Raw genomic sequence first — 24,678 nt, 5'->3', positions numbered from 1 at the left:
AGCAGCCCTGCTGCCTGTGGGCTGAGGGGCTGCCTGCAGGGAGAAACTGAGACCACATCTCCAGGGAGCACTAAGCTCCTGTGCAGAGAATCTGCTCCCTAACCCTGCAGCAGCTGCCAGAAGAAGCACCATGGAACAGGATCCCCCTCCCCACTCCAGCTGCAGAGCACTTGGAAGCACAGGTGTTGTGACAGAACTGGGTCAGGAAGCACTTTGGGAAACTAGACCCACCTAGAGCTCACCATCCCCCTCCCCACTGACCCATCCCATCTTCCTGGGGAACTGCTCAGCAGAGAGCACAAATCTGACCCTGCTGATATCACTGGAGCTCTTGTGCAGGTTACCAGTACAGTGGCTCCATGCTGCCTGTCATTACTGGGGTACAGCCCTGTACCCACACCCTGTGTGCCTCTGTCCTGCCTGGGATACAGCCCTGTACCCACACCCTGTGTGCCTGTGCCTGGGATACAGCCCTGTACCTACACCCTGTGTGCCTCTGCCATTCCTTGGGTCAGCTGCCAGCCTTCTCCTGCACTGCAGATGGAAATGCATAACCAGCTGGAATAGGTACTATATGGTAAATGAAGTTTTTTCTTTCCTTCAGAATGAAGTATTTCTCACTCTGAAGGTTATCTAAAATGCACATCAGCTGCTTACATCACTGTACAGCCACACACTCTGCTGCAGAGTGAGATAGCAGCTTCAGGCTCCTTAGCCCAAGGGGCTCTGATGCTTCCAGAAGAGTCTCCCTTCCCCACCATAACCATCTTCTGATGGGTGCCACCCTTAGGATTACCCAGAGGGGGAATACCCAGCTTCCTGCCACAAGACTTGGGCCAGGTTTCAGAAACAGGGAAGCAACAGATGAGCTCTCACTACTGTGTAATGCAGCACCACCTCCCTGACGGCTTCCTGGTACCCAGAGCCATGTTCCAGCAAGATAACTGGTGGAGCCAGCAGTGTGGTATCAGAACCAGCCCTGGCTGTGCAGCCAGGACAAGGTATCCCATGTATCTACTGCTTCACTGCCCCATCCTGTGATGGGACCATCTGTGAACCGCTGGTCCAACACAAAACTCTGCCCAATATGAGCCTACATAGCATCTAAGAGAGGTCACATCACTGGTGCCACCACAACTGCAGCCCTGCACCTGGTTCTTGTCTCCCTTGGATGGGAGATGCTAAACTGGTGCCTAGAGAGAAGCCACAGGAACAGCAAACACCTGCTGGACCAGGTCACGGTGTTGGCTGAGTTTGGGGCCACTGGACACTTTGCTCTGTGCTCTGCCACTGCGTGCAGAGGGAGGGGGCTGTGGCTGGTGCACGCCAGCCCAGCTCCCTGCCTGCAGACTGCTGATATCCCATGTGTGCATCCCATGGGATGGGGCTGGCTGACCGCCCGTGGGCAGCCCACGTTCAGCAAGGCCTGACACGAGACCCAGGGACAGCAGGATCCCCGCTGCAGCTGGGTGATGCCTCCTGGGGACTCCTGAGACACCACAGGGACCACCAGGTATGGCAACCACCTCATTCCAGCTGCATGCACTGCTGCAGACTCAGAGCACACACAGTTTGAGACTGAGACACATTTTTAGCTGTGAGGGCAATTAGCCACCAAAAGGGCTCATTAAGGCCTGCGGTGAGTTCACCACTTCTGGAAATTTTTAAACCAAGCATGGACATTTTTCCAGGAACTTTGCTAGAAGCTAATGCAGGGCAGCCCCAGGCTCTGTATTTAGCATCCGCCCCAAGTCTTGGATCCACAGCTGGTTTCACTGCAGCTCACTCATGAGACTCTTGATGTTTGCCTGAAAAATAGAGGGAAACGGGGTCAAGCTGCCTGTGGAACTGCCCAGGAAACTGCACTGGGGCTGTGCCAGTCCTGTTGCTCGAATGTGTGGGAGCAGAAGCCAGGGCTCTGAGCCTGAACAGCAGCCCCACTGCCCTCTCTCCTCTGACTTCTGAACGGAGCCCGCACAGCCACAAAGGCTTTAAGCACAAGGACACCAATGCCCTGCCAGGAGATTCCTGACCTGAAGCTGCCAAGGAAGCAGCAGTACCTGAGGAAGCCAGGATCACAGACCCCTGGTCTCACAAAGATTCCAGAGTCCCTGCCAAGCAGGGGTAGCATGCAGCTGGATCTGCTGTTCCCTAGAAGGGACTGCTAACTGGGGATGTGGCAGCTGGCAGTAGCTGTGACTGCAGTGGCCCTGAAGCAGCAGATTCAGTATCCTAAAGGGAGTGAGGAAGAAGAGAAGCTGAGTACAGAGCCTGGATTGCAAGACAGAGTTCAGCTTTTACAGGGAACTGGTCGATGGAAGGGATCTCATGGGAGGCAGCACTGAAGGCCAAGGCAGCTGAGGAAAGCTGGAAAGCCTTCAAGAGCAGCCCATCCCAGGGCTCAGGAAAACACAGAGACCTCAGCAGATGGCCTGGGCTAAGCAGGGGCCTCCGGGCTAAGCTGCCATGCAAAAGGTGGTGCATGCTAAGAGAATTGGACTGTCCAGCCTGGAGAGGGGGAGGCTCTGGAGCGACCTGACTGGGGCCTTTCAGTACCTGGAGGGAGCCAACGAGATGGAGAGAGAGGCTATTTAAAAGGGCCTCAAAAGACAGGACAAGGGAGAGCTGCTTCACACTGACAGCGAGTAGGTTTAGATTGGATATTGGGATGAAATTCCTCCCTGTGAGAGTGATGAGGCCCTGGCACAGGGTGTCCAGAGAAGCTGTGGCTGCCCCTGGATCCCTGGCAGTGTCCAAGGCCAGGCTGGACAAGGCTTGGAACCACCTGGTTGAGTGGAAGGTGTCCCTGCTCATGGCAGGGGGGTGGAAGGAGATGACATTTAAGGTCCCTTCCACCTCAAACCATTCCACAATTCTTTGAGATGGGCATGGAGGCAAGACACATAGTAGGAATCTATAGACACTGCCAGGCATGTCAGGATGTGCCAGCAAAGTCAAAGTTCAAGCCTGAGCGTGCCAAGAAGAGCCTCTGCACTGTGCTGGCAGTGAAGGCCTGAAGAAGAGCCCATTTCTGAGTGTGGATTCAGCAGCAGCAGGCACAGCTAAGACTGGGGCACTCAGTGCCTCCTTCACCTCGCTCTCCACCAGCCTCCCAGGCCTCCATGCTGTTCAAAAGGCTTCAGAGAGCCTCCAGAGAGGGGGGAAGAGAGAGTCAGTATTTCTTTGGAAAGATTGATCCACGTGAATCCATGGGACTCAACAGGCTGCATCAATGGATGCTGGCAGAAATGGATTTGTGGGGCTGCTCTTCACATGTGAGGGCAAAGCAGGGGAGATCCGTGACACCTGGAGGAATGCAAGTCTCACATCCCACCTTCAACAAAGGCCAAAAGGATCATCTGAGGGTCTACATTCTCATCAGCCACACTTTGGGCCCTGGGAGAATCATGGAGCGAGTCTTCTAGCATGTTTTAGGCCACATGAAAGATCCTGGAAGGGAAGAGCCATCATAGATTGACCATCCTGTTTGCTCTCTGTGGTGATGGGATCTGGGCTTAAAGGGCTGACAGCTGTGGGTGACAATTGCCTTGACTTTAGGAAGGGTTTTGACACCTTCTCCCATTGTCCTCATACCGAAAGAAGGATGTTAGAGTTTGGAGGGCTGGGCAGTCGGGTGGGTGAAAGACAGGTCGGGAGACAGGCTCTGGGGAGAGGTTCATGAGCAGTGAGGGAAAGGGTCTGGATGAAAGTGACAGAAGAAATACTCCATTTCTGTCAGACAATGGATGCAACTGAAAAGGCACATGCCCTTGAGACCAGAGGATGTGTTAAGGAACCCAGGGACGACCCCGATGTTTTGAGGACTTCGTGGATAGGTGTAGAAGAGGCTGCTACCACGGCAGGGTTTGGGGATCACATCTGGGCTACCTTCAGCTGAAATCACTCACTGATCAGTGCAATCACATGGGAACGCTGCTGTCGGCATCCAGTTCCCAGCTGGGTTTGAATCTGGCAAGGGATGTCAAAGTCAACAAGAAGGGCTTCTGTAAGCACATTGGTGACAGAAGGAAGGCTGGGTAAAATGCAGACCCACAGCTGAAGGAGACTAGGGACCTGCTGACATAGGACATGTAAAAGACTGAGGTACTTAATGCCCTCTTTCCCTTACTCTCTACTAGTAAGATGGGTCTTCAGGAGCCTCAGGTGTCAGAGAACAGGGTGAAGGACATCACTGCCAGGCCCTTCACAATAATCTTTGCTCAATCATCACGTTTGGGAGGTGCCTGAAGACTGTGGGAAAGTAAATATCTCCCATCTTCAAGAGTAAGGCAGGAGAACCCAGGTAACTACAAAACAATCAGGGTCACCTTGATCCCTGGAAACTGATGGAGCAGCTACTCCTGGAAACCATTTTTATGCACGGGAAAGACAAGAAAATCATCAGGAGTGGTGAGCACAGCTTCCCCTAAGGACAAATCATGCTTGATCCACTTGATAAATGACTGGCCTGGTGGATGACAGAAAAGGAGTGGACATTGTCAACCTGAAGTGCACTAAATTCTTTGACACTCCACCCCATGAGATCCCCATTCAGGTGAAAACCAGCTGAATGTCTCCTGTGCAGAGAGTGGTGGTCAGGGGCACAGCACCTACCTGGAGGCCAGTAGCTAGCAGTGTACCCCAGGGGTCAGTCCTGCCTCCAGCACTGTCTGGTATCTCCATTAATGACCTGTTTGAGGGTGCACTGTGTACGCTGAGCACGTTTGCTATGACCCCAAACTGGGAGGAGTGGCTGATTTGATTTACCAGAGGGTCATGCTGCATCTGGAGTGACCTTGAGAGGCTGCAGGGAGGGACGAGAGGCCTCCTGAAGGGACAGTGCAAAGTTCTGGGGAGGAAGAAATCCCCTGCAGCAGCAGAGGCTGGGGGCTGCACACTGGAGAGCAGCTCAGCACAGAGGCCCCCATAGTGCCACGCTGAAGATGAGACAGCAATGTGCCCTTGCTGCAAGGAAGGAGAAGGGTGTCCTGGCAGCATCAGGTGAGTGTGGCCAGCAGGGAGAGGATCCTGTCCCTCTCTTCAGCAGTGGTGAGGCCACAGCTGGAGCTGTGTACAGCACAGTACTCCTCAGTACTCCCACAGTACAGGAGAGAAATGGCGACACTGGAGAGAGTCCAGTGAAGGGCCACAAAGATGAAGGGACTGGAGCACCTCTCCTGGGACAAAAGACTGAGGGACCTGGGGTAGTTCAGCCTGGAGAAGGGGTATCATTCATACAGGAAAGAGGGCAACAAGAGGATGGATCCAGGCTCTTCCCAGTTGTGCCCAGTGTCAGGATCAGAGGGCATGGGCACACACTGGAACACAGGAGAGTCCCTCTGAAGATCAGGAAGAACTTTTCCTTTATGAGGCTTCCCAGGAAAGTGGGGATGCCCAGGGCAACCAACTCTGGATGGTGCTGCTTGTGCATGGGGGGGTTGTACTAGACTATCTCAAGAGGTCCTTTCCAAACTCAACCATTCTGTGATCTCCAGCTAAAGACCCTCCTGAACACCCAGTTCCCCACTGAGCTCAGATTGTTCCAAGAGAGCTGATCTGCTCCCTGTCCCTGCAGAGCAGCCTTGACCACAGCGGGCAGCAGCATCTGCTCCCTGCCCCTCCTTGCCCGCAGGTGTGGCGAGAAGGCTTTGCTGGGGTGCCTTGCAGCTGGGCAGAAGAGCATGCAGGGGGAGGGCTGTGGCCACCACGGAGCAAAGAGGACAACAAAGGAGAACAGCAAGATGACTCAGGGTCAGGCAGCAAGAAACCACAGCACCAGACTTGGAAAAGGAAGCGGGGTCCTGGCCAAGTGTGCCTCTCCCCACTCCACGGAGAGCTGGGAGGGCAGTGATGGGTATGGAGGCCTTGCAATTTCACACCCTCCTCCCAGGACCCCAGCAAGACAGGAGGAACAAGTGGAGCTAGGGCACAACAGACTTTCTACATTTCCCAGAGATGGGGATGGATGAAGTGCAGCCCCACACCAAGGTCCCTCACCCTGTGGGAGTCAAAGCTGCCCCTTCCCATAGAGCCACACCAGAGCCCCTCGTACACACCTCCTGCTGACCCATGCCCCAGCCCACAGTGCTGAGAAGTGATGGAGCACTGCCCAGCAGCTCGGGCTCCATTCCTCAGCCGTGCTCCCCACTGCAGCCAGCGCAGTCAGCAGGCAGGGAACTCATCTGGAGCCTGGCCATGGCTGGGGCTCTGCTGCGCACATGTTGTGCTGTGGCTTTGGCAAACATCTGGCTCTGGGGCTCCCGCCCCTCTGAGTGACGGCTCTTGGTGGGAGAGGAGGGGAGGCTGGCGCCAGTGTGGTCAGCGATCCCACGCACGGCTCCCCGCGCCGGAGTGCGCGCCAGCCTCTGCCCTCCCAGCCCTGGCACGGCCACTGGCCGGCTCAAAGCAGCCAGGGAGCAGCTACACAGCTATTTCAGGAGCCGCTCCTGTCTCCAGGCTTTGTCCCAGCCTCCAGCACGGGCAGGTCCCAGGGGAGGGAACAGGGTCAGGGCTTGGCCCAGCAGCAGCGCAGCACACGTGGCCAAGGCGAGGGTCAGCTCCCATAGCTCCCCATGGAGCAGGGAGCCCCAGCACAGCTGCCAGCACTGCTGGGTCCCTCTGCTGGGTCACACTGCTGGGTCCCCAGGGCCCCAGGCACGGGGCTGGGGGTCCCACAGCCAACTCCACACTGCCCAGAGCAGCTGTGGCTGCCCCAGCCCTGGCACCCAAGGCCAGGCTGGATGGGGCTTGGAGCAACCTGGTCTAGTGGAAGGTGTCTCTGCCATGGCAAGGCATGGAATGAGAGGGGCTTTAAGGTCCCTTCCCACCCTCCTGTGATTCTAGGACAGACACAGGGCTGCCAGATACACGTGTAGCTGGGCATGGGGAGCAGGGGCTGCCCAGAGACAGGCTAAAGAGTCAGAGGGTGAGGGGAAGTGGGTTAACCACAGACACTGGCAGGGAGGCAGGGTGTGAATATGGGGCTGGGCAAGAGGGAAGGGAGCCTGGGAGTGCCCAGCACCCTTCTGGGAGCCCAGGGGCTTCCAAGCACAGGGACAGAGCAGGGCACAGATGGACAAGGAGCGAGGTTCTTCACCTGGGTTCCTGGGTGTCCTTGCTAGTGAAATGGCATCTGCAGCCAGGAGCTGCAGGGCATAGGGAGCCCCACAGAAGGTGCAGAAGCTGAACAGGACCTGGAAGCTGGGGAGCAGAAAGGGGCAGGGAATCCTGGAGCAGAGCAGGGCTGGGAAGCTGGGAAGAGTGCCCAAGGTGGGGGGCTTGAATGGGCAGCCACAGCACAGGGCAGAAATGGCAGGACCCTGGGGGACACTGAAGCCAGAATGACCCCAAACCAGGGTGTGGGGCTGGGTTTCAGCCATGTGGAGGTCAGGCAGAGAGCACTCAGAGAAGGTCTATACAAAAAGATGGGACACACATCAATAAGATGTGCAGGAGAGACTGGGCTGGGGTCAGCACAGGATTGAGCATGCCAGGCAGGGTGAGCCCAGGGAGCAAGGCCAGGATGGGGACTCCAACATCAGCAGGACATGGAGCTGCTCTGGAGACAGGCTGTGCAAGACGGGGGTGTTCAACCTCAAAAAGGCTCCAGGGAAACCTTAGAGTCCCTTCCAGTGCCTAAAGGGGCTCTAAGAGAGCTGGACAGAGACTTTGGACAAGGGCCTGGACTGACAGGGCAAGGGGGGATGGCTTCACATGGCCAGAGGACCAGGTTAGATGGCACATTGGGAAGAAGTTCATCCTTGTGGATGGGTGGGCACCTTGAGGGTGGGCAGGCTCTGGCACGGAGTGCCCAGAGCAGCTGTGGCTGCTCCATCCCTGAAAGTGTCCAAGGCCAGGACTGGTCTAGTGGAGGGTGCCCCTGCCCATGGCAGGGGGCTGTAACTGGATGATCTTTAAGGTCCCTTCCCACCTAACACCATTCTGGGATTCCACAGGGAGAGGCTGGCATGTCCCAAGGGCAGTGCAGGTGGAGGAGAGCTGCCCTGGGTCACAGTGGCAAGAGGGAGAAGACAACTGCAGCTGGCACTGACCGAGGGGTGTGGGGAGAACAAGAGGGAGCAGAAACGGGGGTGCAGGGGGAGCACGCTGGTGACTGGGGCCACGGGAGGGGGCAGAAGGGACTGGCCCTTCGAGGGCTGCACGTGTGGGTGGGGTGTGGGGTGGACATGGATGAGCGAGCTGTGCGATCAAGGGCAGCGGTGGAAAGAGGAGTTCTGTGGGGCCTAGGGCTGAGGCAGAGGTAAGGGGAAAGGGGCAGCTCTGAGGGGGCTGGGGATCGCACGGAGGAAGGAGGGAGCTGTTCCAGGGGGCTGGGAGGAGGAGCAGAGCATGGGGGAGAGGAGCGCGAGGGGCTGGGGCCTCTCAGCTGCAGTGGAAAAGCTGCTGCAGCTCCAGGGGAAATGCTACTTGAATTAATCATGGCGCTGGCTGCTGTGCCAAGCCCAGGAGGAGGCTGCTGGCAGCGCAAGGAAATAACTTTCACAGGAATTTGGAACAAATGCAGCTCTTCTGGCGGTAACAACAGCACTCACCTCCCCCCACAACCTCCCCATGTACCAGCATCTCCCCCATGTCCAACCCTGTGTACCCCAGATCCCCCCACATGGCAGCCTGCTCCTCAGGACCGTGACACTCTCCCCCCCTTGTTCCTGCCCCCCAGCACACTCCCAGGCGTCTCCCCATCTTGCTCTGGAAAGCTTGCCTTGTTTCTAAGGAGGGGGAGGCCTGTTCTGTGCTGTGCAAAGGTCTGGAAATAGGTTGATACTGAATCCCTTGCCCTAAGAACACAAATGCAGGCAGGCAGCAATGCCCCCTCCCTCCTGCACTCTCCTTGCCCGCAGTTGGTGAGCATTAGTCCTCGTGCTGCCCCAGGGCCCATGCATGGCTACGCTCCGTGTCCCTGCCAGGAACAGCCCTCCAGACCTCTTTCGGTAATACAGTGTATGTGCCCTGGTGTAGCCTACAGCTCTTCATCCAAATCTTCCTCCCTGGGGCACGGCCCATGGGGCTGTCCCAGTGCTATGCATGTAGCATTGCCCATTAATGCCCCACGGAATCACAAAACAGAACCAAAAACTCATCAGACTTGTCCTCAAAACTGCAGAGACTCTACATTAGGTACATTGCTGGTCAGCTTTTAATTTCTGACGTTCCCCAGCGTTTGTGTACGGGTGCAAAGGCAGTATGTAAACCCTGGTTCCAAAATCATCAGTAGTGGATATATGCAAGAATCAATAATCCACCACTCCATGTCATTCAGGTTGCTGTCCAACCAGCCCATGCTCACCACATGGGGCTCACAGCTCTCTCTGCCAGAGCATAGACAATACTTGATTTAGCATGAAAAGTCAGAAAGTCCCAGAAAAACACTATCTGACCATGCATGCAGTGTGTTGGTACACAGTCAAATGTTTAAAGCAAATTTAAACCAGCAGGGTGAATTTATACCAGAGCAGATTTATACAGAGTGCAGCACTGGAGCAGGGTCCGGTGCCCTAAAGCTTCTGCATCATCAGCTCATGGTGGCAGAGAGGAGCAGGGCAGCCAGCTGGGGACCATCTCCTGCTCCATTTTCTGCTGGTCTCATGTTCACTGCTACACTGGGCTCTGTCTCCACCAGTGTTTCTTTCTCATCTCAGATTTGAACAGCGAGTTTGCTATTTCCTTTGCTTCATGCTCAGTCTGCTACTGTGGGACCTGGCCCATAGTAAACACAAGTAATAAACAGAGAAGATGTTATGAGTTCCTTTTTCTTTCTCAGAAGCTCAGGCCAGCAACCTGCTCTGCTCATCCCTGTTCACACTCAGACACAAAGACTGTCCTGGCAGACAGAATGGAGTCTGCAAGGCAGCAGATCATCTGTAGTGATTGTTCAGGTCTCTCCTGCTCACTCTCAGGGACTCCTTCCTTCCCCACCCTTCTGTCCTGTCCATGGAGAGTAGACATCTCTGTCTAAAAATGGGTCTGGTCCTCCCAGGCTTTTCTGCCTAAAAATGGGGCAGACCGACAAAGAAGCAAACTGAGCCCTGTGCTGACCTGGGTGACTGTCCTTTGTCCTGTACCTCATGTGGCAGGGCCTGCCCGTGACCTGAGCACTCATCACCATTGTGTGGGTCTGGACAAAACCCAGGCTTCAACAGAGATACTTTGCTGTCCCGAGGCAGGGTGAGCCCCAGTGCCTGGAAGCCATAGAGAGATGGAGCCAAGCAGGAGCAACAGCACAAAAGGGCTCTGGGGGCAGCACACCCAACATGGGCAACTTTGTGGGGAACAGTGCTGGGCACTGGCCACCAAGAGTCCTGGCAGCACCTCTGAAGCCTTCCTGTTTGAGGCAACAGGGGTGGCCATGCCAGGCAGCTGCGCTCCAAGCGCAGGGCTCCCTGACCTGGCTCTGCCCAGCTCCCAGACTCGGCTGGCTGCTGCTGCATCCTCGATCAAGCCCTGGGCCTGGCCAGCCTCCTTTCCCATCCTCTCACATTTCCTGGCCCAGAGGAAGCAGCAGCAGATGTGTGAGCTGTTTGCTTTGTGCCGAGGCCGCGCGGGAGTTACCTGTGCTCAGCCTGGCCGCGCTGTTTCCAAACGAAACACCAGCACTCGGCCAAGACATCAAACGTGGCCAAGCCTCGGCCCCTGTCGGCTGCCAGGCCAGCAGTGTCCCTGCACAGGGCAGAGCCAGGGGGCCATGTGCTGGGCACTCCCTGGGGTGCCCCCAGCCCCTGTGCTGGACACACTCTGGGGTGCCCCCAGACCCTGTGCTGGGCACTCCCTGGGGTGCCCCCAGCCCCTGCGCTGGGCACTCTTTGGGGTGCCCCCAGCCCCTGTGCGGGGTACTCCCTGGGGTGCCCCCAGCCCCAGTTCCTGTGCTGGGCATTCTTTGGGGTGCCCCCAGCCCCTGTGCTGGGCACTCCCTGGGGTGCCCCCAGCCCCAGCTCTGTGCAGGGCGCTCTCCTCCAGCCCGGCCCCACGGCCGCCTCAGGAGCCCCGCCGCCATCTCCAATTGCATTTCCAGAACCCTTCCCACACGGCGAGTGAGCGCGCTGAGCAGGAAGGCACGGACAGGGAAAGAGGGGGGCCTCCCTTCGGGGGCTCTGCACAGGCCCGGGGCTGCCCTGCATCTCTGCTCTGACCCTGGCCCTGACTCCACCCCTGACCCTTCCCCATCTCTGTCCCCAGCCCTGCCCATCCCCACACACCCCACACTGGGACAGTCTGTAGTGTTGCCCTGCATACACCAACCCTAAATCTCCCCTGACCTACATCTTCCTCCTCATCTCCCACTCACTCCTTCTGCCCATCCTTCCCCCTAATCCTACCCTTGACCTGTCCCCAAGCCATCTGTGCCATCCTACACTTGCCCCAGCTCCACATGCCTCCTCTATTCCACACCTGGTCCTTGCTCCCACCCAATTCCTCCTTCCTGCCACACTCCTACCCCATCTGCTGCACTCACTCCCCAACAAGCCCCTCTCCAGCACTCCCACTCCACACCATCAGTCACCTGCACGCACACACACACTCCCCACAGCCCGCCCACACTCACACCCCCCATGCCCCTGCAGTGTACCCACAGGGCACCCACAGACCATTCTTTCTCGCCACCTCCAGCATGACCTAGGGACCCTTTTTCTTGGCCAAGTCACAGGACCTCCTCCAGCCTTGTCTTATGGACTCCAGAATTTCTGTTCTTCCTGTCCCTTAGGCCCCTCTCACCAGTCTGGCACCAGAGCTTCTCATGGTCCCAGCCAGACATCCCCGTGCCCCACACCTCCAGCAGGGACGTGCCCCCAGTGCCACTGGTGCTGTCCCCATGGACAGCCTGGATGCTGCCACGGTTGGCAGTGCCTCACTGCACCCTCACACCTGCCCTCACCCCAACTCAGGCAGGTGGATCACCTGTCCCAGGGATCAGCCTGGATCAGCCTGGCTCCAGGGCCTGAGCTGCAGCAGAAACACCAAACACAGGGAGCACAGAACACACAGAATCCCAATGGCATCACTAGCTCATCACAGAGCTTTTGGAGGCCCAGCAGCTCTCCAGCCCTAGCTGTGACCTCTTGCCACACAAAGGCTGGTGCAGCAGCACGTGCCTCAGCTCATTAGCCCATTAGCATAATTAATGCTCACAAGCAGCCTTACCAACACTGATGAACTTGGGCTAACAACCTCACAGGGGGAGAGGGAAGTTTGAAGCCTGGCTAGAGGCAGTTTCCCAGAGGCAGTATCACATTCCTTAGCCCCATTTTGAGTGTCCTGGCTGCAAGGTAGCTCCACACTGATGTAAGCAAGGCCTGGCACAGCAGGAGCCACCTCAAGAGAGGCCCACACCATGCTTTGTGTGATGGGCAGCCTTGTGGTGTGCCTGGTGGCAGTGGCATTGCCCACTGCTTGCACACAGAAAGGATGTACATGACTTGGCCCCATTGTGGACTCACACCAAGGGTGGGGATCTCTGCCCCAGCATTCCTGCTGCAAACGCTGCCCGCCAAAGCCATGACACCTGCACCAAACACCCTGCACCAGCAGGTCTCCCACCCCAGGCTGCTCACTGCCCTGGCTGTGCCCCTGCCGAGCTCTGACCTCAATACCTGCACCTACCTGCAAGAAGCAGGTCCCAACAGGGGTGTTCTCCTTCAGGGACACGTTGTAGAAGTTACTCCTGAACACTGGCTCATTGTCATTGACATCCTGCAAGGCCACGTACACCACAGCTGAGGAAGAGAGGGCAGGGGTTCCCCGGTCTGTGGCCAGCACAGTGAGCTGAGGCTGAGGATCCTTTTCATAATCCAGCGGGGCAGCAGTGGTGATGATGCCAGTGGCAGGGTCGATGGTAAACCAGCTGGAGTGGGTGTCACGGCCATGCAGAATGCTGTACCGCACCTCCCCATTGGGACCCTGGTCCTTGTCACGAGCTGTCACCTGCAGGACAAAGCTGCCTGGGTACACCACCTCAGGGATGCTCTGCTTGTACTCCTGCTGGTCAAAGAGCGGGGGATTGTCATTAACATCCATCACCTGCAGCACAAAGGCTGATTCTGCCCGGAGCGGGGGCGTTCCTGAGTCAGTAGCTGTCACCCGCAGATCATAGGAGTCTCTTTCTTCCCGATCCAGAAGTTGGTCCACACAGATCAGGTAGATTATGTTGTCCTTGGTAGTGAGGGCAAACTTGCCATCTCCTCCCTCCAGTGTGACATTGACATTGGAATACTCTCCATAGTCGGGATCGGAAACAGAAATGCGTGCCACGTACTGTCCGGGCTGGGCTCCCTCGGAGATTTGTGGGGAGCCATCCTCACTCAGAAAGATGATAGTCATGGTGGGCTGGTTGTCATTGTAGTCACGCACGTGGATAGTGACAAAGGCTGTGGTGACCTCAGGATGGACAGCCTTATCCCTTGCCTGCACCACCAGCTCATGCACCTTCCTCACTTCATAGTCCAGACCCTTGTTGAGCTTGATGACTCCAGTCCGGGCATCGATGGTGAAGTACTGGTCAGGATCGCTCTGCCGTCGGTTGATCTCGTAAATCACATCCCCGTTGTCACCTTCATCCGCGTCAGAGGCAAAGACCTGCAGGATGCTGCTGCCAGGTTTCAGATTCTCTGAAATGAGCGTGTGATAGCGGCTCTGGTTGAAGCTGGGGGCGTTGTCGTTGATGTCCTGAATGGACACGTCCAGTGTCATCTGGGTGCTCCGGGGCGGAGAGCCCCCATCGTAGGCTTCCAGCAGCAGGGAGTATGAGGAACGGTTCTCCCGATCCAGAATGTTGCTGACCACCAGGTCCAAATACAGGACCCCATTGGGTCCTCGGCGCGTTTCCAGGCGGAAGGCCTGCCCCACATTCCCTCCCTTAATTGTGTAGCCTTGTGTGTTCAGGAGGCCACTGTCGGCATCAAAGGCCGGGTCCAAGGGAAACCTGCTGCCAATGGGGGTGTGCTCTGGGATCTGAAAGGTGCTGTGCTGCTTGGGAAACGCTGGGGCATGGTCATTGATGTCATTCACTTGGATGTTCACCTCTACCGTGATGCCCTCTGGGGTGACAGCAATGAAGCTGTAGCGGTCCCGAGTCTCCCGGTCCAGGACACGAGCGGTTTTGATGATCCCTGTATTCTCATCTATCCCCAAGTCAGTGGAGACACCACTGCCCTCCTGTGCTGAGATGAAATACATGTAGGCACTAGTTTCAGGGGGTAGGCCAGCACTGATGTCCCCAATGATGGTGCCAGCTGGCTGCTCCTCATCTATTTGTAGATCCAGGGTGCCCAGGACTGCAGAGCCCATCGCTGCTCTCAGGCCCCCAAGAATAAGCAGCTCCAGCAGAAGCATTGTTGACCTCTTCATTTGCTCCATGGCTGGCAGCTAGCAGAGCAGAGGGTGGCTTGATCTCCTTTGCAGAGTTCGCTTTAATCCTGCCTGGAATGCAGACCAGAGGATACTGGTTAAGAGAGAGCAAAGGAAGGACAGAAGGACAGAAAACAGCCTGAAGAGGGAAGGCCTGCCAGGTATCTGCTGCCTGATCACTATGTAATGCCTGTCCCTCACAAGAGGCAAATGGGACAATATGTGTCAGAGCCTGCCCAGAACAAAAGCCTGGGACAGCACCTGGAAGCAGCTCACACCTGACAGTGCCCCGAGGTGAGCAGCTAGGACCCTGTCACAGAGGTGCTTCCTACATCCCCAGGTGCTCTTTCCAGCCCCTGCCTGCCTGGCAGTACTGGCATCAGCTGCCCCGAGCAGCATGCCCCTGGTGCCTTTAACAGCCGAATGCTTCCTGAGAGGTTCAGAGCCTGTCTGCAAGAGGACAGAGGGTTTGAGCAAACAGCAGCCTTGCATCTCTCCACCCTGAAGAAAGCCGGTCTCAAATTACGAGATAGCTCAGCGAGTCGCTGGTTGAGACCCTGGCCCCCACCCCCTCTCTCCCCAGCAGCGTGCCTTTCAGGACCTCGGGGACTTAGGTGCCAAAAACCCGTGAAGTGCAAATCTGCTGTCCCTGGGAAGGAGCACAGAACTGGAGTGGGCTTCCATCCAGTGAACAATAAATCAAAAAGGATGCATTGCAAAGGATGTGCCCACAGCTGGGAATGCCCGGGATAAAATCAGGCCGTGCTCATTGTCTGGGCTGGCACGGAGATCGGTGGGTGCCCCACGCCGGTGCCATGGAGGGCGGCGGCAGTGCCGTAGGAACGCAGCGACTCCCTCGGAGCTGCCAGCTGCTCCGTCCCACACCCTCCGCTGCTCACTCCCCTCCTTTGTCTCCTTCTCGCTGCTCCTTGCTGGCTCCGGCTCCTTCCCTCCCTTTCCCCGTAACTGCATTTCATTGCAGCAGTGGGGGAGGGCGGCAGAGGCAGCCGCAGCTCCTGCAGCGCTGCAGCCGGACAGGCAGAGCCCGGAGAGCCGCCCGTGCCCGCGGGTGCCAGCGCTGCCCTGCCCTGCCCTGCCCTGCCGGGAACAGCCCGGGTAAGACCGCGGCCACGGAGCTGCGCAGGAACAGCGGCCCCAGGACCCGCTCAGCGCCGCGAACGAGGCTCCGTGGTCTGCGGGGATGGCGGCAGCATGAGCTCACTCTTGGACTCTCTTGAAAGCGTTTGCTGCTGGGCCCATAACCACACTCAGGAGCCGCTCATGTCAGATGCAGGAGCAAGAACCTCCCTGTCTTGCGGGATGGAGGTGGCTGGCAATGCCTACTTTGGGGACTAAGAATATCAGCCCTTGACCAAAGAACTCCACGGCAGTGTTAACCCTTTCCAGGGCACATATGATGGTATTCTTGGGTCCCCTTTCCCACCTCAGATCAGCTGTCTAGATTTTTTTTTCTGTGTAAATCCTGGGTTAGTGACAGAAACAAAATAATTTAAAAGTATTTTCTACTCATAAAGAAATGTTTACTTCAGTGGGCATCCAGTCTGAGGCCTATCCACACAGTCTGAGGTAAATCCACATGCTCTTCTTGCACCCAGCAGGTGAGAACCCTCACAATGTCCTAGGGCCTGAAGTCAAAAGAAAATACTTTTGTGTGCTGCAATTTGTGAATCTGCATGAACTCAGAGGTCCTAGACAGGTCTGCCTCTCTGTTGGAGCTAGTTTTAATTCCCCAGATGGAAGGGTAACTGCCTACCCCCAGAACGTGCTGGAGGAATGGGATCTGAGGTAGCTTCTGTGATGAGACTGTACCATTCTAGTGGTGCTTCAGATACTCAGGTCATGGGAAGGGCCAGGGCAGAGAGTTTAACGCCTTGGTAGGAGCTTAGACTCTCAGGCAGCTTGGACTCTTAGACTCTGGAAGAAATCAGGGCACAGACATGGGGAAAAGCCCACCTGGTTCCATTAGTTGCCTTGAGAAGCCAGTGAGGCTTTATGGACTGCTGGAGGGGAGAAGAGAGACTTGAAAAGCAAATCTGGGGAGTGTGAAGAGCAGCTGAGAGCACTAGCACAACCAGGGAACAAAAATTAGGGTCCCTGGGCTGGAAAACTGGTGATGAAAGCCTGTATAAGCTTCTTCAGTTCTATCCTCCCTGGATGCAACTGAGTAGTTTCACAGCAAGCCTACCTTTCAGCAAAAGGTGGAACTGAACATTACTAGACTGCACCAGCCAGAGGTACCAGCCATCCTTGGTACCAGCACACCCCTGTTACAACGAGGTGTGCAGGTTTGGGTCAGAGGGAAACAGCAGTGACCTCAGTGGATGCAGAGTCACAAAATCTGAACAGCTGCTTTCAGTTAGCAGAGAGCTCAGTGCGGGGCTGCTTGGCCGGTCTGTGTAACGTGAGCCACACTGCCCTGCTCCCTCTGTGTCCCTCCCACCACCGGGCACCCTTGTGAAGAACGGCAGCAGGAGCCTCTGAAGAAAACTGCCAGAATCTCTTCACATAGGTCTTTGAGGTCCAGAGCCATGATGAGGAGGTTGACAGGAAGGGCAGCTAAAATGGAGTGAGCTGCAACATCCATCTAAGCCTAGAGCTGACAGGCTGGAGCACCAGGAGAGCCCAGCCTACACGTAGCAGATGTGTGATATTTTGAAATAAAAAAGACATGGAATTACACTGGGACCACTGTGTGCATCCTTGCCAGCAGCAGCTTGTGCCTGCTGTCAGCCATGGGAAAGGGGAAGTGGGCTCTCAGCAGCCCCAGCAGAGAAGCTGGAGAGACGGCACCCACTGTGCATGCCACAAACAGATGTCAGAGGGCTTGCTGTGCGAAGGCTCCATGAAAGCTGCAGATGCTGCTGATGCCATACCCTAGGTCTGACATGAGAGGCCATGACTCGTGTAATGATGTTTTTGAGACTCCGGTCCAGAAGAGGAAGCCTGTTTAATCTTTGCTGAGCACTGGTCACTGACCTAGAATATGCTTTCCTCCTGTACATTCACAGAGATTCTCTCTCTAGTTTCAGATGATCTGCCCTCGACACCATGCATAGCCCCGACTTGCCTGCAGTGCAGCCTTGGACTAACAACTCACTTCCAGCCTTTACTCAACCCTACCACTACCTACAGCCACCTCCGTGCCTCCTGGCTCTCGTGCCACCTCCCACCTGGGCCTGCAGGACCGGCACCCTTCTGCTGCCTGCCAGCCCGGCCACACAGCCTCATGACACTCTGCTACGGCCCCGAGCAGTCAGAGCGGCGGTGGCACTCCTTTTCTGCGGATGCAGTCAAGTCTCTGCTGCATCCTTGTGAGTCCCATTTTTGTGCCACACTGGGGCTCCCCGCGGGCTCTCCTGTCTCTCAGAACGCATCCCCCACAAAGGAAAGTCTAATGAAACATTTCCGCGCCGGAGCCAATTCCCACAGTCCTGTCTCGGGACATCCCCGCTCTGCACCGGCCCCTGCCGGATTGTGCCCATCGCCAAGGCGCTGCGGGGCCTCGCCTGCTCCCTGTACACCGGAGCCCGCGGCTGTTTGGGCTCGCTCTGCCCCGAGCTCCGGCCTCCCGGAGCTCCCCAGCCGCCGGGCCCAGCGTCCGGTGCCGCTCCCTGTCGCGGTCCCTGGCGCTCCGGACGTCCCGCACCGGGCAGCCTCGGTGCCGGCGCTCTGCCAGCCCCGCTCCCCGCTCCGCCCGGGCTCGCAGCCCCCGCCCGGCGCCTCCGCGGTTCCGCTGAGCGCCCTCCCCTCAGCGGCTCTGCCCTGCAGCGGCACCGTGAGCGCCCGGTCCCGTGCCGTGCCGTGCCGTGCCGTGCCGCCCGGCAGCCGCCAGCGAGCCCGGTCCGGCTCCGCGGTGTTGCGCCGCCTCGGGCGCGTCCCCCCGTTCTCCCCCGCCCCCCCCACTCCCCCCCCCCAGCTCCATTGTCTCCGCGGCGGAGGCAGAACAAAGCGCCCGGTCCCGGTCCCGGTCCTGTCCCACCGTGCGACGATGCCACCGTGCGGGGCTCCGGCAGGGGCCGAGCCCGGCGCTGAGACTTACACTGCGCGTCCCGTTCCGGCGGCGGTCACATCCCGCGGGGTCCGGCCCCGCCACGACGTCCCGCAGCCTCCCCGCGGCTCCGGCGCTAAGGTCTCTCCGGCCCCGCCGGCCGCTCCGGTGCCCCGAGCGCTCCGGCGCTGCCCCGGTGCCGCGGCCGCCCCGGTGCGGCTGTGGCCCCGCGGAGCGCTCGGCGGCGGGTCGGCGCTGGCTCGGAGCTGGCTCGGCGCGAAGGCTCCTGCTGAAACCCGACCCAGCGCCGCCCTCAGCCCCCCGCTCCCTCCGCCGCCCCCTCCCCGCCCCGCACCGGAGCGCGCCGGCGGAGCGCGGCCTCGGGGCGGCCCCGGACGGGCGAGCGGGGCTGCGGGCGGTGCGGCGGTATGGCCGGGCTCCAGGGCTCAGGGAGCAGGATCGTCACGGAGAGGGAGAAAGGGCTGGACCCGGGCACAGAGGGATGGAAGAAAGCGGTGGGTGCCGGGAGCCCGAGAAAATGGGAAGCGGTTGGCAGGAGCCGGAGCAGGAGTGGGACGGGACCGGGCAGGGAGAGGGCTGGGCAGGGGATCAAATGAGGCTGTGGGCGACGCTGGGGGCATGTGGGTATATGATCACAGGCCATTCTTTCCTCTCTACCGCAGTTGCTGCTTCAGCTCATAACCCAGAGCTCAAGTACCGGTGATGTCCCAACACCTTGATTCACATCAGGGCTCCGAAGGTCCAGCCTGGTCCAGGCTCACTCAGTGTGCCTGTGCTACAAGGGACTGGGGCTCCACCAGTCTATGCCAGGGAAGAAAACAAGACTGATAACTGTCCAGGCATCTCCACCAGCAACTGGCTCCTCAGCTCAGCTTGGCCACTCAGGCAGCTTTTCCCTGCTCCAGACAGGTCTCAGCAGTCTGTGTGTCTGTTGGAGCCATGCAGCCTCTAGGGCCAGTAACCAATGCTGGATCTTCTTTGATTTCTTGGTGGAGAAACTGCTGTTGACTAGGGTCTGTTGCAAAGATCATCTGCTAAAGGCCATGGCTCAGTGTGCTCTGAGATGGTCAGATGGTCCTTAAAATATTGTGCCTGTTCCAGTTCCAACAACTTCAAGCCTTGACTTAGCTACCACGTCTCCTCTTTCTTGGACAGATTCAATGACATTTTGTGTAGAGTACAACAGTTCTCAATCCCCACGTGTAAGAAATCAGGCAAGGAGGGTGAAAGACTGGCACGGCTGACTCAGGACCTGCTGGTCAAACTAAAGAGCAAGATGGAAACACACAGGCAGTGGAAACAGGAACAGGTATCCCAAGAGGAGTGCAGGGACCTTGCCCAGCTGTGTAGGGAAATTGTGAGGAAGACTGAGGCACAACTGGCACTGACCTTGGTAAGAAATACAAAGAACTATAAAAAGACTTTCTACAGGAATGTCAGTCAGAAAAGAAACATTAAGACAGTGTACCCTGCTGATAAACATGACTGGCAAACTGGTAACAAGGGACAAGGAGAAGGCTGATGGGTTCAGCCACGCTAGGCAGGATTGTTGATCTGGTGGAGCATAGGAAGGCTCTGCAGAGGGTTGGGACAGGCTGGGTTGATGGACTGATCAGCTGATGTATCACGTTCAACAAGTGCTGGGTCCTCCACTTGAATCACCACAACCTCAGGCAGCACTCCAGGCTGGGAACAGAGTGGCTGGGAAGTTGGAAAAGGACTTGAGGGTGCTGGTTGGCAATGGCTAAACATGAGACAGTATGAGCCCAGGTGGGCAAGAAGGATAAACATGAGACAGTATGTGCCCAGGTAGGCACCTGGCTTCTGTCAGCAATGGTGCAGCCAGCCGGACCAGGACAATAATTCCTCCCCTCTGCTCCACTCTGGAAAGGCTCCACCTGGAGCACTGCTCCCAGCTCTGGAGTCCTCAGTACAGGAAAGACACAGACCTGGTGGATTGATCCAGAGAAGAGCCTCAAAAATGACCAGAGATCTGGAGAACCTCTCCTGTGAGAACATGTGTAAAGAGTTGGGGTTCTTCAGCCTGGAGAGAGTGGGCTCTGAGGAGATCTTAGAGCCCCTTGCAGAACCTAAAGGGACGTTATGACAAAAATGGGGACAGACTTTTTATCGGGGCCTCTAATGACAGGATGTGATGTTTTATAAAAAATAGATTCCGACTAGGTATAAGGAAGAAATGTTTATGGTGAGGGTGGGGAAACACTCAAGGTTAGGTTGAAGGGGGCTCTGAGTCACCAGATGCAATAGAAGATGTCCCTGCTCATTGCAGGGGGGTTGGAGTAGGTGACCCTTAAAGGTTCCTCCAACCCATCCCATACTATGATTCTATTATTCAAACATTACACTCAACTTTCAGAAAGAGAATAAGGAACTCAGAGAACCACCAGTTTGTGAAGGTCATCACCACACCTGGAAAACTCAGAGACTGCATTGTCTCAGAATCCATTTCTGACCATATGGAGAACAAAGAGGCAATCAGGAATAGTCAGCGCAGATTTAGCAAGCACGGATCATGCTGAGCAGCCCAATTAGCTTCTCTGGCAAAACGATTGGCTGTATGGATGAAGGGAAAGCAGTAGCTGCAAAGTGGCTTGACAGCACTGACAGCTGCTCCCGCTGAGTTTTAGTTCACAACCTGAGGACATGGTCTGAGTGAATCGAGCATTGGGCTGAAGGCTGGTGGCACCTCTGGGCTGTGAGGGTAGTGATCAGTGACTCAATACAGAGATGGTGCCTAGCAGCCAGCAAATATACCAAGCATTGATTTAGGAGCCAGTATTGTTCAGTCTTTGTTGATACTCTGTGATGACAATGGAGTACAAGACTCCAGGAGATGACATCCAGGACATGACACTAGCAGGGGTCACTGATATGTGGCTTTTTAGTCCAAAGAGGTGTCTAGAAACTCACAGAAAGAAATTAGCAGAAATTAGATCTGAGTCAGAATAACCCCAGAATTGCTACAGGTTGGGAACCATCTGGCTAAGTCACAGTCCTGCTGAAAGGAAGATGAGAGTAGGGATGAGCATGGAATGAAGAGTCAGTAGGATGCCCTCATTGCAAATCAGGCAGACAACTTCTCCACTGCATTAGGAGAATGGTCAGCAGCGGACTGAGGGAAACAATCATCCCTCTTGAACTGGGATATTGTGAAGCCACAACTGGAATCCTCTGTACATTTTTGTCTCTCCCTGTTCATGAGGGATATTGAAAAGCTGTAGGAGGTAGGTAGTGCTCTGGGGCATCTGATCAATTTATAACAAGACACTGAAGAAGGTGGGCTCTCTGATGATGCATAGGCAGTGGGGCTGTTTAACAGCATCCTGCTGCTGCCTCAAGGACAGGTTACAAAGATGATGGAACCAGATGCCGACAGTAGCACAATAACAATGACCACAGTTACACCTTGAGAGATTCAGAATGAAGATTAGACACTGTTTTTTTTAGCTGGAAGGGTAGTGTAGCACTGGAAAAAGCTGCTCATAGAGCAGTGAATCTCATCCTCTTGCAAGTTTCCAAGGGTGATCTGATCCATTATTGCTGATTGTCTTCACATAAGAGGTTGGATTATGCAATTCTGGACACCCCTGTTAACCACAGGACTGTCTGCTATGAACTGGTGAATTTCATTCCATTTCTGTTATGCTAATCCTTAATAATAGCTTTTTGCTTTTATGATGTCCCAGCCACCGTCTATACTCACAATGCCTCTTGATGCTGTGTCACTAAGCTACCTTATCCATGTACTTTTTTTTCCCTGAGATCTTTACTGAAAAAAATTGAAATAGAGGAGCTCTAAAACTGACCTTGAAAAGACTGCGCATTTCCTCAAGCATAAAACTCCTAATTTACTATTTTTTTTTGCCAGTCTTCCACATTTTAGTGGAAGTTTTCATATTAATATCTGTCTTCTTCAATTGAGTAAATAATTTCTCATGTGTTACTATAACACTGCAGTTCACATAGTCTGCTCAGCTGAAAGGTTGATCCTGGTCCCAAAAAAGCCACTTATCAAGGTGTCTAATGTGCTATTCTGGCATAATTTGGCAAAATTTTAGAATCACAGAGCATGCTGAGTTGGAAAGCATCCACAAGGACCATCAAGACCAACTGCTGGGCTTGCACAGCACCATCCCCAGGAGTCACACCATGTGCCTGAGAGTATCCAAATGCTCCTTGAAGCCTCTGTTAGGCTTGGTGCTGTGACCACTGCCCTGGTTCCAGTGCCCAACCACCCTCTGGCTGAAGGACCTTTTCCGAATATCCAAACGAAACCTCTCCTGACACAACTTCAGGCCCTTCCCTCGGGTCCTGTCACTGTCACCACATTGTCTGCCCCTCCTTGGCCCCTCATGAGGAAGCTGTAGAGCTTTAAGCTCTCTTCTCCAGCTGAACAGACCAAGTGCCCTTAGCTGCTCCTCACACGGCTTCCCCCCAAGGCCCTTCACCATCTCTTGCCCTCCTTTGGAGGTTCTCTGATAGTTTAACATCTTTCTTACATGGCAGTGCCCAAACCTGCACACAATATTCCAGGTGGGACCTCCCCAGCCCAGAGCAGAGCAGGACAATCCCTCCCTGGCCTGGCTGGCCGTGCTGGGCCTGCTGTCCCCAGGACAGGGCTGTCCCCCCTGGCTGCCAGGGCACTGCCGACTCAGGTTCAGCTTCTGCTGACCAGGACTCCCAGGTCTCCTTCCACCGCTCTGCTTTCCATCTAATTTCCCAGTCTGTATGTACATCCAGGATGTCCCATCCCAGGTGCAGAACCTGGCACTTTTCCTTGTTGAACTTCATCTGGTTGGTGACTGTCCTGTCCTCTGATTTGTCCAGGTCTCTTTGCAAGGCCTCCCTGCCTTCCAAGGAGTCAACAGCTCCTCCCAGTTTTATATCAACAGCCAACTTGATCAGTATCCCTTCCATTCCTGCATCCAAGGAATTTCTGAAGATGCTGAAGAGCACAGGGCCTATCACATTACTGACATGTTTTCAAAATTATCATTTTCAAATCTGCTTTGAATCCTTTATACTACTGCAAGCCCTCTGCATTTTCCTAGGTCATTCCCTTCAGTCCTTCCTTCATTACCAATGAGTTTGTTACTCCTCAGCCCCATGGCATTACCCCAGATATCGAACAACCCTCCTCTCAGACTTGCAATGGGTTCTCAAGTGCTCTCTCTACTCGAAGATAGAAATTAGTGGATTCCTTTTGGTCTTCTAGTAAATTCTAGTTTACTAGATATTCTGGGAGCCACTTTGCAGGAGAGGGGAGAGCAGAGCCATGTTATGTGCTTGGACATTCAGAGAGGCTCCCACAGTCATTCTGAGGTGCATATGGGGGCTGGTAGAAAGAGGTTAAGCCGAGTTGTGCTTTGTGAGAGCAACTATGGCACAGAAGCAAGAGCAAAAAGTACATTATTCACCTACTCAGGGGAGACCATTACTGCCTGTCATATTTATTCAGTGCTTTGGTGAACTCCCAAAATCGAAATAATGTAGGAGGTGATAAAATATGGCAAACTGAGCCCAAGGTCAGGTGAGATGAGCACAGGAAACACTCTCTGCATGCTCCAAGAGTGCAGGCACCACGGTGGGATGCCATGGTACCACCCCTCAGAATGCTGCTCTGCCACACCGACCCCGAGCCCTGAATCAGGTACATCCTCCCCAGCCTGGACCTGCATGTTCCTGTCCTCATCCCGAGCAGGTGGGAAGTGCTTGGGCAGTTTGGCACCTTCCTGCTCGATGGCAGCTTGTCCCAAAGCTGGCAGGGGTCACCTGGCCCATGGCATGGCAGGGCTGAGGCTCAGAGGCTCTGCTCGTGCAGGCTGAAGCCTGGCTCCAAGTCCCAAACAGGAAATCCTTCTAGGACGTGCTTAGGCTCCGATTCCCGGATGTTTGCAGCAAGCAAAGGTTTCCTCCATGCAGAATGGAGGTTAAAAATAAAATAAGGCACCTGCTAGGAACATACATGGCTGGGGCTGGAGGGAAAGTGAGGGGACAGCTCTCCCTGAGACAGGGAAAGTCTTTTTCATGTGGGATCCCAAGTTTGCCTCTGCCATTTTGAATTCCCTTAACAACCATGAATGAGAATCCATTAAATCCATGAACAGAGAAAGCACTGCAGGATCATTTCACCTACAAATGGAGCTGGTACCTCAGCTGTTCAGCTCTGTATTCACAGCCAGGACAAGAGGAAATGCTCCTGTGAGCTGCTTCTGGATCCAACCCAACCAGAGATCTTTGAACCTCACAGTGGAAGAGTTCTTGTGCAT

At 55.6% G+C, this 24,678-nt stretch overlaps 1 protein-coding gene across 1 annotated transcript in view; it reads right to left on the bottom strand.

The window, feature by feature from the left end:
- The window catches only part of DCHS1 (dachsous cadherin-related 1), a 44,466-nt gene extending 25,897 nt beyond the window's left edge, over nt 1-18,569 (bottom strand). Inside the window, exons 1-2 of the mRNA XM_036391726.2 lie at nt 18,419-18,569; nt 12,616-14,430 (exon numbers count right to left, since the gene is read on the bottom strand). Of these exons, the coding sequence (XP_036247619.1) occupies nt 12,616-14,367 (1,752 nt within the window). The 5' untranslated portion in view covers nt 14,368-14,430; nt 18,419-18,569. The remainder of the gene's footprint in view (nt 1-12,615; nt 14,431-18,418) is intronic.
- Between the last annotated feature and the right edge of the window lie 6,109 nt (nt 18,570-24,678).

The sequence above is a fragment of the Molothrus ater genome, chromosome 2 (assembly GCF_012460135.2).
Source record: "Molothrus ater isolate BHLD 08-10-18 breed brown headed cowbird chromosome 2, BPBGC_Mater_1.1, whole genome shotgun sequence".
NCBI lineage: Eukaryota > Metazoa > Chordata > Aves > Passeriformes > Icteridae > Molothrus > Molothrus ater.
Note: the sequence above shows the minus strand (reverse complement) of the source record. Positions and strands in the feature narration are given on the sequence as shown.